Consider the following 12,972-nt stretch of genomic DNA (forward strand, 5'->3'; position numbering starts at 1 on the left):
AATTCCTGTAGGTCTTGCTTAAGATCCAAGTTTATATCAGGTTTTGGCTGTATTTAGAATTACTGTACCAAAATCATAAAATTGTTCTGAGGGAAGTTCTATCAGAACACTGATTCATAAAATACAAATTCATGCTTTTTTTTCCTTTTAATTAGAAAACAAAAGTTAACAACCATGTTAGATACGATTTAAAAGACACTTGTGGACAGTGACCACTTGTCTATGAAATAAGTAAATAAATAAATAAATAAAATAAATGAATTAATGAATATTAATAAACACAACTGTGTGCCTAAAATGATTCATTAATGAATTCATGCTAGCCATAGACATTATCTTAAAATGCAACATCAACAGCTCTCCATGTAACAATTTTCCCAGTGTTTCCAGGTTTTGATAATACTGAATAACGCAAATCCAGGACTGTTCGTGTGAGCGACTTGTCGGTGGGCCACCAGTTTGTAATCATGTGAAAGCTTTCGTTGGTAAAGAGCTTCTTTTATCAATGATTTTGCCTGATTTAGCTGCTCTTCTGGTGGAGTAACAGACTCAAAATTTCCTGTACACATGGAGAAAAACATTAATGTTACAAACTGTTACTGATTACAAAATAATAGTTAATGAAGCTGTAGGTACTAGGTTATGCTTCACATTAAAATGATTCATATTAAAATGCAGGAAATATGCTGCATTCATTAACTTCTGCATTAATTATTTATTTATTTTATTAAGTAGTTGCTGGCCGGAGTGGCCGAGCGGTTCTAGACGCTACAGTCCGGAACCGCGCGACCGCTACGGTCGCAGGTTGGAATCCTGCCTCAGGCATGGATGTGTGTGGTGTCCTTAGGTTAGTTAGGTTTAAGTAGTTCTAAGTTCTAGGGGACTGATGACCTCAGAAGTTAGGTCCCATAGTGCTCAGAGCCATTTTATTAAGTAGTTGATCATCTTTTACAAGGGAAATGTATCAGGAAAAGTGAATTTTCTTGATACTGTGTACATAGTATCATACTATAATGGCTACATAGCAGTTTGGTACACTGTATCAAAAACCATACTAAAAGAAACTTCTGTAAGCTGTGAAACAGATGTGTTGAGACAGAAAGATATTTTATGTCTTTCACAAGAAAAAGAGGATACATTTAATATCCATAGTTTTCTTTTGAAATTAAAAATTTGTGCAGATAGTATCTATTACTAGTAATAAATCATTATTATTAATCATATGGCAGTTATCCATCAATTTAGAAATGCAAATAAAATATGTACATAGTTCATTGCTAGTAATTATTTGTTAGGTGACTGATGCCCTTGTGAGCAGCTGGCACACTAATTGAACACAACAGTGGACTGTAAATAAAATTAGTCAGACAAATATTGACTTAAAAACGGCAGTTCAACATCCTCTCAATAATGAGATAATGACAGATGGGGCACAGGGTGGGATTGCACACCAGTGGGAAGTAAATTATCCCTGTCAGTTTCAAAAGAACCATTCTGGCATCATTTTTGCCAAGTTATGTGGGGAAATGAGGAAAACTTAATTCTAGATGATAGTAACACCATTATCTTAACCATTACATCACATTGATCCATAAACAACCAGGGTATTCTGTAGGCAATTTATGGAAACTGTAAAAATCAATGAGAGGCAGTACTGTTTTGCAAAGCATATTAGCTGTCACGTTGCACATTGAAGATGACCTAAAATTACATCAGGTGATGATCAGAGGCATTGACTCTATACATGGATAATAAAATCATTTTTAAGTCCACTACTGAAGCAGTTGAAGCAATTAGAGGGTTGCTATAGGAAATTAAGAAGTATAGCTATCACCATGAAATCTGAGATCTTCTGCTTTGTACTTGGAGTACTAGAGAGCATTAAATGACTAAATCATCATGCAGTTATGGCTCGTTGCCCATTCACAAGGAGTAATAGCCATAAATGGAACTTAGTGATCTCAGGCAACACTCAAAAGGTGGAGTGATTCAACAAACTGATTAGAAATTACGATAGGGATGAATAATTGTGATAAGCACACATTGTAAGTAGATAAAAAAAAGAGTCATGAGTAGGTTTTTCATTCAATAAGCAGACTTGCAGTACATGTGACAATAGGAGGCCATGATTGTTTCTGTTATTATGTTCATGAGGGCTACTATTAGTTTCATATTGCGAGTGATTCTTAAACAAACTTTGGCAGGGAGCAAATTTGTTGTGAGGCTCTGTTCTCTAAATGCTTTCCTACTCAATGTTTGAGGTTGGACACAAGACATTACCTTTAAACATTTCCATTCAACTAATTCCTTGTGTCCATTTGTAGCATTGCCCCAGAAAATTATTCAATGTGATATTAATGAATGGAAGAATGTAACTTAAGGCAACTTTCTGTTGCAGTCATCATGAAAATTAGCAATTACACTTAGAGCAAATGTTGCTGAACTCAAATATTTGAGAAGCAATTTCAAATTCTGATCAATATGCACACCAAGAATTGTGAATATTCAGTTAAACTCATATTTCCTTACAATGTGCTCTGTTGTTATTAATTATGATATGTCCTACTGTGTACAGGACAGAAAGTATTGTTTTTCCTATGTTAAGTGAGGTCATTTACTGAGAACCAATCAGTAATTTAGAATGTTATTCCTTCCATTTTTGTACCTCTGTTAGGCATATTTGTAGTTGTCAAATAATCAGATAAAAATAAGAGTACTATTTCTGCTTTATCACTGTAAGATGGTCATTTACTTAGAGCAGGATAAGGACATCTGAATATTGAACCCTGTGAAATACCAATGGTAATTTGTCCCCACTCAGAAAACTGCATGAATCATGTAACATGACTCTTTTCTTCCTATTGGTTAAATACTAAGGGAACCACTTACTCATTGTTCCTTGAAAACAATAAACTGTATTGTCCAGTAGAAATAATACCGTGATTTGCACAGATGCCTTAGACAGATTACAGAAAGTTGTGGTAGGTGAGTTCTCCCTTTCTACTACATGATACTTTGATACTTTTCGTTATCTGAGGTTTCTTTGAATCTGTTTGGTACATATTTTATATGCTGCTACAGTCAGCTTATTTTCGGAGCTGTGATGTGATAATGTAACCCTATTATGTTGTGGTCTTCAGTCCAAATCTTGTTTATCATAGTTCATTATGCTAGTCTGTTGTGCTGAAGAATGTGACTGTTCTGTAATTTTAATGAAAATAAGACTGCCCATTCAAGGGTGACTGACAGGGTGAGCAGCAATCTGTGGCCGTTTGCTGATGTTGCTATGATGTACAAGAAAATTACAATGCAAAGTTCCTTCGGTCATGCATGCATGTCTGAAGGAACTCTGCATCATAATTTGGAATGACACTCAGCGTATTCTCAGAGCTGTGATGTGGTATTGCATGCATGTCCAAAGGAACTTTGCCTTGTAATTCAAAATAACACAGGCAGTGCAGTATTGTATTTCTCTGACAACACTGGGCAAGCGTCTTTCAAGTAAAATGTCTTCCCTGTAAAGGAATATACGTATGGATGTATGAGTACAGGTTGCAGACACATGGGTGATGACATGTAGAAGTTTGGGTCTGGATTAGATTAGATTAGATTTACTTTCATTCCAATTGATCCGTAGTGAGGAGATCCTCCAGGATGTAGAACAAGTCAGAAAAACAACAATACATGACAAATATTTACAACTCAAACAAATAAGCTAATGTACCATTCCACAGGTCCCAAGTGGAATGATCATCATTTTTTAATGAACACTATATGAAAGAATCATTTTACAAATACTAATGCACTGAATTAAAAAAAATAAAAAGTTTATTTATTTATTTATAGGGTAATAAATGTGTGATACAACTACTATAATACTTATTTACAATGGACACATTACTGCACTGAAATGGTGCAGAAGTTAGATTGTACTTACACACACACACACACACACACACACACACACACACACACACACACACACACACACACACACACACACACACAAAATCAATTGGTTCTGCTGTGAAATACATCAATGGAGTAGAAGGAGTTGGCCACCAATAAATCCTTTAGGCTTCTCTTAAACTGAATTTCATTGGTTGTTAATTTTTTTATGGCTGCTGGCAAGTTATTGAAAATGTGTGTTCCTGAATAATGCATACCTTTTTGTACAAGACTAAATGACTTTAAATCCTTGTGAAGATTATTCTTATTTCTAGTATTGATTCCATGAATTGAGCTGTTGATTTGAAAAAGTGATATATTTTTAATGACAAATTTCATTAAAGAATAAATATACTGGGAAGCAGTAGTTAGTATCCCTAGTTCCCTAAACAGGCTTCTGCAGGATGTTCTTGAGTTCACACCACATATAACTCTTACCGCACATTTTTGTGCCCGAAAAACTTTAGCTTGGCTTGATGAATTACCCCAAAAAATAATCGCATATGACATTATGGAATGAAAGTAAGCATAGTATGCCAGCTTTTTAATTTTTATATCCCCAATGTCTGACACAATTCACATTGCAATTAGAGATTTATTAAGATGCTTCAGCAATTCTGTTGTGTGCTTTTCCCAGTTGCATTTATTATCAAGCTGTAGTCCCAAGAATTTAACACTGTCCACTTCTTGTATCTGCTTGTCATCATATGTTAGGCATATACTTGTGGAACACGGCTTACAAGTTCTGAACTGCATGTAGTGTGGTTTTTCAAAGTTTAGTGACAAGGAATTGGCTAGGAAACAGTGATTAATGTCCATAAATATTTTACTAGCTGATCTTTCTAAGACTACACTTGATTTGCTATTTATTGCAATGTTTTATCATCGGCAAACAAAATGAACTTGGCATCTGGTAATGTTACTGATGAAAAGTCATTGATATACACAAGAAAAAGTAAGGGTCCTAAAATGGAACCTTGTGGGACCCCCATATGTAATTAGTTCTCAGTTGGATGATGCCTGATAGCTTGATCCATGTCTCTTTCCTAATAACACCCTTTATTTCCTGCCACAGATATAAGATTTGAACCATTTTGCAGCATTTCCTGTTACACAATAATACACTCCTGGAAATTGAAATAAGAACACCGTGAATTCATTGTCCCAGGAAGGGGAAACTTTATTGACACATTCCTGGGGTCAGATACATCACATGATCAAACTGACAGAACCACAGGCACATAGACACAGGCAACAGAGCATGCACAATGTCGGCACTAGTACAGTGTATATCCACCTTTCGCAGCAATGCAGGCTGCTATTCTCCCATGGAGACGATCGTAGAGATGCTGGATGTAGTCCTGTGGAACGGCTTGCCATGCCATTTCCACCTGGCGCCTCAGTTGGACCAGCGTTCGTGCTGGACGTGCAGACCGCGTGAGACGACGCTTCATCCAGTCCCAAACATGCTCAATGGGGGACAGATCCGGAGATCTTGCTGGCCAGGGTAGTTGACTTACACCTTCTAGAGCACGTTGGGTGGCACGGGATACATGAGGACGTGCATTGTCCTGTTGGAACAGCAAGTTCCCTTGCCGGTCTAGGAATGGTAGAACGATGGGTTCGATGACGGTTTGGATGTACCGTGCACTATTCAGTGTCCCCTCGACGATCACCAGTGGTGTACGGGCAGTGTAGGAGATCGCTCCCCACACCATGATGCCGGGTGTTGGCCCTGTGTGCCTCGGTCGTATGCAGTCCTGATTGTGGCGGTCACCTGCACGGCGCCAAACACGCATACGACCATCATTGGCACCAAGGCAGAAGCGACTCTCATCGCTGAAGACGACACGTCTCCATTCGTCCCTCCATTCACGCCTGTCGCGACACCACTGGAGGCGGGCTGCACGATGTTGGGGCGTGAGCGGAAGACGGCCTAATGGTGTGCGGGACCGTAGCCCAGCTTCATGGAGACGGTTGCGAATGGTCCTCGCCGATACCCCAGGAGCAACAGTGTCCCTAATTTGCTGGGAAGTGGCGGTGCGGTCCCCTAAGGCACTGCGTAGGATCCTACGGTCTTGGCGTGCATCCGTGCGTCGCTGCGGTCCGGTCCCAGGTCGACGGGCACGTGCACGTTCCGCCGAGCACTGGCGACAACATCGATGTACTGTGGAGACCTCATGCCCCACGTGTTGAGCAATTCGGCGGTACGTCCACCCGGCCTCCCGCATGCCCACTATACGCCCTCGCTCAAAGTCCGTCAACTGCACATACGGTTCACGTCCACGCTGTCGCGGCATGCTACCAGTGTTAAAGACTGCGATGGAGCTCTGTATGCCACGGCAAACTGGCTGACACTGACGGCGGCGGTGCACAAATGCTGCGCAGCTAGCGCCATTCGACGGCCAACACCGCGGTTCCTGGTGTGTCCGCTGTGCCGTGCGTGTGATCATTGCTTGTACAGCCCTCTCGCAGTGTCCGGAGCAAGTATGATGGGTCTGACACACCGGTGTCAATGTGTTCTTATTTCCATTTCCAGGAGTGTATTCTAATTTACTTAAAAGGATATTGTAATTTACACAGTCAAATGCCTTTGACAGATCACAAAAAATACCAGTTGCCTGCAATTTTTTATCTAATGAATTAAGCACATTTTCACTGTAAGTGTAGATAGCCTTCTCAATATCAGAACCCTTTAGAAATCTGAACTGTGACTTTGACAGTATGTTATTTGAGATAAGATGGTTATAAAGCCGATTGTACATCACTTTTTCAAAAATTTTTGAGAATGCAGGCAAAAGTAAAAGTGAAATTGGACAGAAATTTGATGCTATTTCTTTATCTCCCTTCTTAAACAGTGGCTTAACTTCAGCATATTTTAACCATTCAGGAAATATTCCACTGATAAACGACTGGTTACACAGATAGCTTAATATGTTACTTAACTCTGAATCACATTCTTTAATTAGCTTTGTTCATATTTCATCATACCCACTAGATGTTTTTGATTTTAAAGATTTTATGATGGACATTATTTCTGCTAGGGTAGTGAGGGTCAAATTCATATTATGGAAGTTATTTGAAATGTCTGGTCTGAGGTATTCCATAGCAGCATCTACAGAACCTGACAACTCCATCTTTTCAGTAACAGTTATGAAATGTTTGTTAAAAAGTTCTGCAATGCTATACACATCTGTCACTCTTAATGCTATTTGTCCCTCTTCATGTCTGGTTCTACTGGTCTCCTCCTCCACTATATCCCATATTGTCTTTATTTTGCTATCTGATATGACTATCTTTTCCTTGTAATATATGTGCTTTGATGTCGGTATTACAGTCTTTAATATTTTTCTTGTAATGTGCTATAGCATCAACATCGGAACTGTTTCGGATTGACAGATACAGTTTTCTTTTTGTTTTACAAGATACCCCTATTCCTTGAGTAATCCGTGGCTTCTTTGAAGACTTAGCTCTAATGTTGATAAGTTTTTGGAGAAAACAGTGTTCGAGTGGGGTAAGCACATTATTAGCAAAAGTGTTATATTTTTCATTCATGCCCTGAGCACTGTTAAACATCAGTTCAGTGAATGTCTCTGAGGAGTGTCCTAAAATAATCAATTTTTGCCATATTGATTTCCCTCTTGAGCTCAGATTTAACAGATTTTATATCCTGTTCAGTGTTAACATTTAACAGAAGGAATTGCATGTCATGATCTGAGAGGCCATTGACTATTGGTTTTGTAATATAATTTTGTTCATTGGAATTTTCTGTAAGATATTATCAATGGCTGTTTGTGAGCAATTGGCTACCCTAGTGTTGAACTTTACAGTGGGAATTAAGTTGAATGATAGTGTTACTAACTCAGATAAGTTGTTATTGGGAGAGTCTTTAAGGAAATCTGCATTGAAATCACCAGCAACCACTATTTCTTTGTTTTTGTTTGTTAAATGGGCCAGTACAGCTTCAAGGTGGTTTACGAATAGATTAAAGTTAGCTGCAGGTGCTCGATATACACTTAATATTATGAAGGATTTTTTGTGAAATTCTACTTCTGTTGCACATGCTTCCATATGCTGTTCTAGACAAAATTTATGAATGTCTATGTTCTTAGTTAATGACAGTTCCTGATGAATGTGGCAACTCCTCCTTTCTCCATTTCTGATCCACAAAAGTGACATGCTAACCTAAACCCTGTAACACTTAAAAGTTCTATACCAGTGCTCACAAGATGTTCAGAGAGGCAGATTATGTCAGCTGGGTCTGAAGACTCTAATTCATCTATGCAGATAATTAATTCATTAATTTTATTTCTCAGCCCTCAAATATTTTGATGCAAAAAAGGTAGCTGACATTTCACATTGACTGAGTTAAAATTGGGTAGAGTTAAAATATCTGCTGACTGTTGAAAATTCTTAACAAGTGACTGTTTATGCTGATGTAATAAGCTAGAATTATGTTTTTTGGTTTCTTTCTCACACTGAAGGTTTGTCTCAGTCCTAACTTCTCTTAAAATGTGGTTTCTTTCTATCCTTGCTACCCTAAAAAAGGGTCTTTTCTGAGCCCTATAACCACTGGTATTTTATCGCTCATGACAATGCCTCCCCCCTTTAACTTTCCTGCTATTTTCCCAGCCAGTCATGAGTCATGCCTGGGTAGCCAAATGCTAAAGCAACCACACTCGATAAGTGGGAAAGCCAGGTTTGATTCCCAGACCAGCACAAATTTTCACTGTTGTCAGTCCATTGTACAGCTGATGGTTGTCCATATTCACAACTGTGAATACATTTCATGAATAAATTTGTAGATTGTGTGAGGAAGGGCAGCTTGTTCTAAGCGTAGAAGAATGTAAGTTAATGCCGATGAGTAGGAGAAACAATCCCATAATCACCAGATACAGCATTAATAATGGGCGGCTTGACAAAGTATCACTGATTAAATATGTTGGCATAATGTTGTACGGTGATATGAAATGGAATGAGCACAGAAGGAGCAGTAAGAAAACTGAATAGTTGACTTCAATGTACTTGGCAAATTTTAGGAAAATGTGTAGAAAAATAGTGTGATCCATTCCTGAGTACTGCCAGATCAGACTGAAGGAAGGCATTGAAGCAATTCTGAAGTGTGCTGCTAGATTTGTTACTGGTAGATTTGATCAACACATCAGTGTTGCAGAGATGCTTCTTGAAGCCAAATGGTATCCCTGGAAGGAAGGTGACATTCTTTTCACAGAGCACCATTAAGAAAATTTAGAGAAGGGCTGTCTGATGCTGACTGCAGAACAATTCTACAGCTGCCAACAAACATTCTGCATATGGACCACAAAGATAAGAGAAGTTAGGACCTGTACAAAAGCGTATAGACAGTTGTTTTCCCTTTGCTCTATTCACGAGTGGAACAGAAGAGGAAATGAATATTAGTGGTACAAGGTACCCTCCGCCATGCATGACATGGTGACTTGCGAAATACTTATAAAAATGTAGACAGGGATGTGAACCACAATATAATAATTTTCAATATGATTATGTTTTCGGTTATCTCAATCAGAACATCATTTTTAAGATTAAATACAGCTTTCTTTGGAGATAGTCTTTCAACAAAGTAAACAGAGATTTTTAGCAAGTTTATTGTTAGTAACACACTACACTGGTTACTAAGACAGCACAAGTGCAGTGGTGGACAAGATATTCTGCAAGTAACATCCTTGCAATATGTTTCCTCATGTAGGCTTGTAATAACAAAGTCAAATATCAGTCAAGAATGGGGTGATTTATGTGCAATTGAAGAGTGTAAATGGAAAAGGTGTTAGTGCTAAATCTCGTATTTGTCAGGAGAATAAAGAAAACAATGTATTTCTTTTTGTGCACCCAAAAAATTGAGATGGTATTCTGATACCACAGGGTTATGTCGCCCACCTTGACATTGCAAAAAATAATGTGACAAATTAAGTAATTTATTAAGAATCTTCAAAGTACTGCACTGACACAAAAGTTTTTGTTTAAGTATCATTAATGCAGAGGTGCTGCAATTTATTTGTGATAGTACAAAAATGGGAATACAGAAGTAACACTTTAACTAGAAGAACTGCAGCCTACAAAAACCATTTCTTATTTGTTTGAAATCTTTACAAGAGAAAAAATTAAATACAAGAAAATAAAGTCTGCCCGCATCTCGTGGTCGTGCGGTAGCGTTCTCGCTTCCCACGCCCGGGTTCCCGGGTTCGATTCCCGGCGGGGTCAGGGATTTTCTCTGCCTCGTGATGGCTGGGTGTTGTGTGCTGTCCTTAGGTTAGTTAGGTTTAAGTAGTTCTAAGTTCTAGGGGACTTATGACCACAGCAGTTGAGTCCCATAGTGCTCAGAGCCATTTGAACCATTTGAAAATAAAGTCTCTTGAAACTGATTTCTGTTTCTTACGCAACTCCATTCTAGGTGTTAGATGTTCCAAATTTACTATTGAACTGCCAGTGCTGTTGAGGAAGAAAGCAATATCATCAACAAGTATTTCTGTTTTGCAGCTGATAAATATGACTTGGCCTTCCTCTTTCAAATGCACTGACATTTTTCCATTCTTTTATTTATTTATTTATTTGTTTATTGAGTCCTTTGATCATATGTAGTACAGTGTACAGGATGATATTGGACTTATTACTAAGTTAAAAATGATACATATTTAAATAATCATTTTTCAACATGCTACCAATTTCAATAGTTGTAGTTCTTACAATGATAGAATGTTACAAATTACAGTAGCTTTAGTTCTTAACAATTATTCTGGTCCAAGTATTCCTTTACTGAGTAGAAACAGTGGTACTGTAGATATTCTCTGACAGATCTTTCAAAAGCACTAATATTTTGTAAGCATTTTATACTATTTGATAGTCTATTATAGAGTTTAATACCCAGGTAGTATGTACCTTTCTGATACAAACTGGTACTGGCTGGGGGTACATGCAAGTTATATTTTATTCGAGTGTTATAATCATGTATATCTTTGTTTTTTAAAGTATTATCATCATTTCCAATCAAATACTTTTTTACGTACTTTAGTGTGTCAACAATAAACATACACGGTAGAGGTAGTATATTCAGTGGTTTAAATGTTGGTTTGCAGGACTGTCAAGCACCACTCTCCGTCATAATCGTAATGGCTCTTTTTTTGTATTCTGAAAGTCCCTTGAGCTGCTGGGGAATTTCCCCGGAATATGAGTCCATACTTGAGATGGGCATTGAAGTATGCATAATAGGCACACAATAGTGCCTGTTCATTTATGCATCGTTTGAGAACCCTAAGAAGATAACAGCCCGTGCTCAACTTGGCATTAATTTGTTCTATGTGTTTGTCCCATTTTAAGTCTCTTTGTATCCAGATGCTGAGAAATTTTGTAGCCTCATCATTTGCAATAGGGTGTTGATTGATTTTTATTTCTGGATATATCAATGTGGTGTTTCGGTTGTTATGGAAATTTAAGGCTACTGTTTTGTTGTAGTTTATTATCAACTGATTTTCTGCTGTCCAATTACTTAGATGTTTTGTAACTGTGTTTACTTCTTCTTGTACATCTTCATTTTTTGCTGCTTTTACCAGTATTGTTGTGTCGTCAGCAAACAGTATTACTTTGTGGGAATCAATATGTATATCCAAATCATTAATATATAACAAGAAAAGTAGGGGTCCCATTACCGACCCTTGCGGTACCCCGTAAGTGATTGGGCTTTCTGATGATACATATTCTGTGATTATTTGTGCTTTATCATCTAATGTCTGATGGATACTTTTTGTTTACGGTCGCTGAGAAATGAACGAATCCAATGATTTGCCAACCCCTTAATTCCATAGTGCTCTACCTTCTTCAATAGTGTTTTGTGGTTTACCATATCAAAGGCTTTGGTTAGGTCCAAAAATATACCTGTTTGTTTTTTCCATCTATTGTTTTTAATACAGTAGATATGCATTCATAGATTGCTGTCTCCGTTGATTTCTTGCTTCTAAAGCCATGTTGAGTATTAGATAGCACACTATTTTTGTTTATAAACTTTAACATCTTTCTACACAGAATTTTTTCTATTACTTTTGAGAAACAGGATGTTAATGTAATGGGACGATAGTTTATTACTTCATCTTTGTCACCAGCTTTGAAAATAAGGATGACTTTTGATGTTTTTAGTTGATCTGGAAAGATGCCTGACTCCAGGGAACAGTTGCATAAGTGAGTAAGGGGGGTCAATTACATTTTGGATACAGAGTTTTAGGATTCTGTTCAGTATACCATCAATTCCTGCTGAGTATGTTGTCTTTAGTTCTCTGGCAGCCTTCAATGTCTCCTCCCTGCTTACTTGGTCCTCAAACATTGAAAATTTATTAATGTTGCACTTGTTTACCATTTGTTGCTGAGTTGAACTAAAATTAGTTTTTATTACATTTTCAGCTATCCCAGTGAAGTATTTGTTGAATATGTTTACTGTTTCTCTAGGCTGTAAAATCTTTTTATTATTGTGTATCAAGACAATGTTCCCCTCAGTTCTCTTATTTTTGCCAGTTTCTTTTTTAATGATGTCCCACATAGCTTTCGCTTTATTTGTAGAATTATTTATGTAGTAATCATTGTACATTCTTTTTGCCTGTTTAATGACCTTTTGTAAGATTTTAGTGTATGTTTTGTAGTGAGTATGCATTTCCTCAGTGGCATTATTTTCTTTGCAGATTCTGTGGAGCTCCCTTTTTTTTCTGGCAAGAAGTTCTGATTCCCATAGTAATCCAACCCTTTCCTCTTGTCTTCTCTCTTATATTTACCATTTTTTGAGGGAAGGCTGTATCAAAATGCTTTACCATTTTTTCTAGAAAAATATTGAATTTCGAATTCAGATTTTGCTTTTCATAGACATCAGACCAGTCTTCAGTATGCAATAGTGAGTTAAAGTGGTCAATGCTTTTCTGCCTGTTGATCCTTCTCTTGACCTTTAGTAAGTTATTCTTTTGCTCCAGAGTAAGAAATTTTATACACCTATTTGAGATAGATGAATATGGA

At 37.5% G+C, this 12,972-nt stretch overlaps 1 protein-coding gene across 1 annotated transcript in view; it reads right to left on the reverse strand.

Annotated features, from left to right (window-relative positions):
- The window catches only part of LOC124712255 (peptidoglycan-recognition protein SD-like), a 213,791-nt gene that overhangs the window by 504 nt on the left and 200,315 nt on the right, over positions 1 to 12,972 (reverse strand). The window contains exon 5 of the mRNA XM_047242553.1: positions 1 to 559. This exon is cut by the window's left edge and continues 504 nt beyond it. Coding sequence (XP_047098509.1) covers positions 351 to 559 — 209 coding nt within the window. The 3' untranslated portion in view covers positions 1 to 350. The remainder of the gene's footprint in view (positions 560 to 12,972) is intronic.

Source organism: Schistocerca piceifrons, chromosome 1 (assembly GCF_021461385.2).
Source record: "Schistocerca piceifrons isolate TAMUIC-IGC-003096 chromosome 1, iqSchPice1.1, whole genome shotgun sequence".
NCBI classification, from domain to species: domain Eukaryota; kingdom Metazoa; phylum Arthropoda; class Insecta; order Orthoptera; family Acrididae; genus Schistocerca; species Schistocerca piceifrons.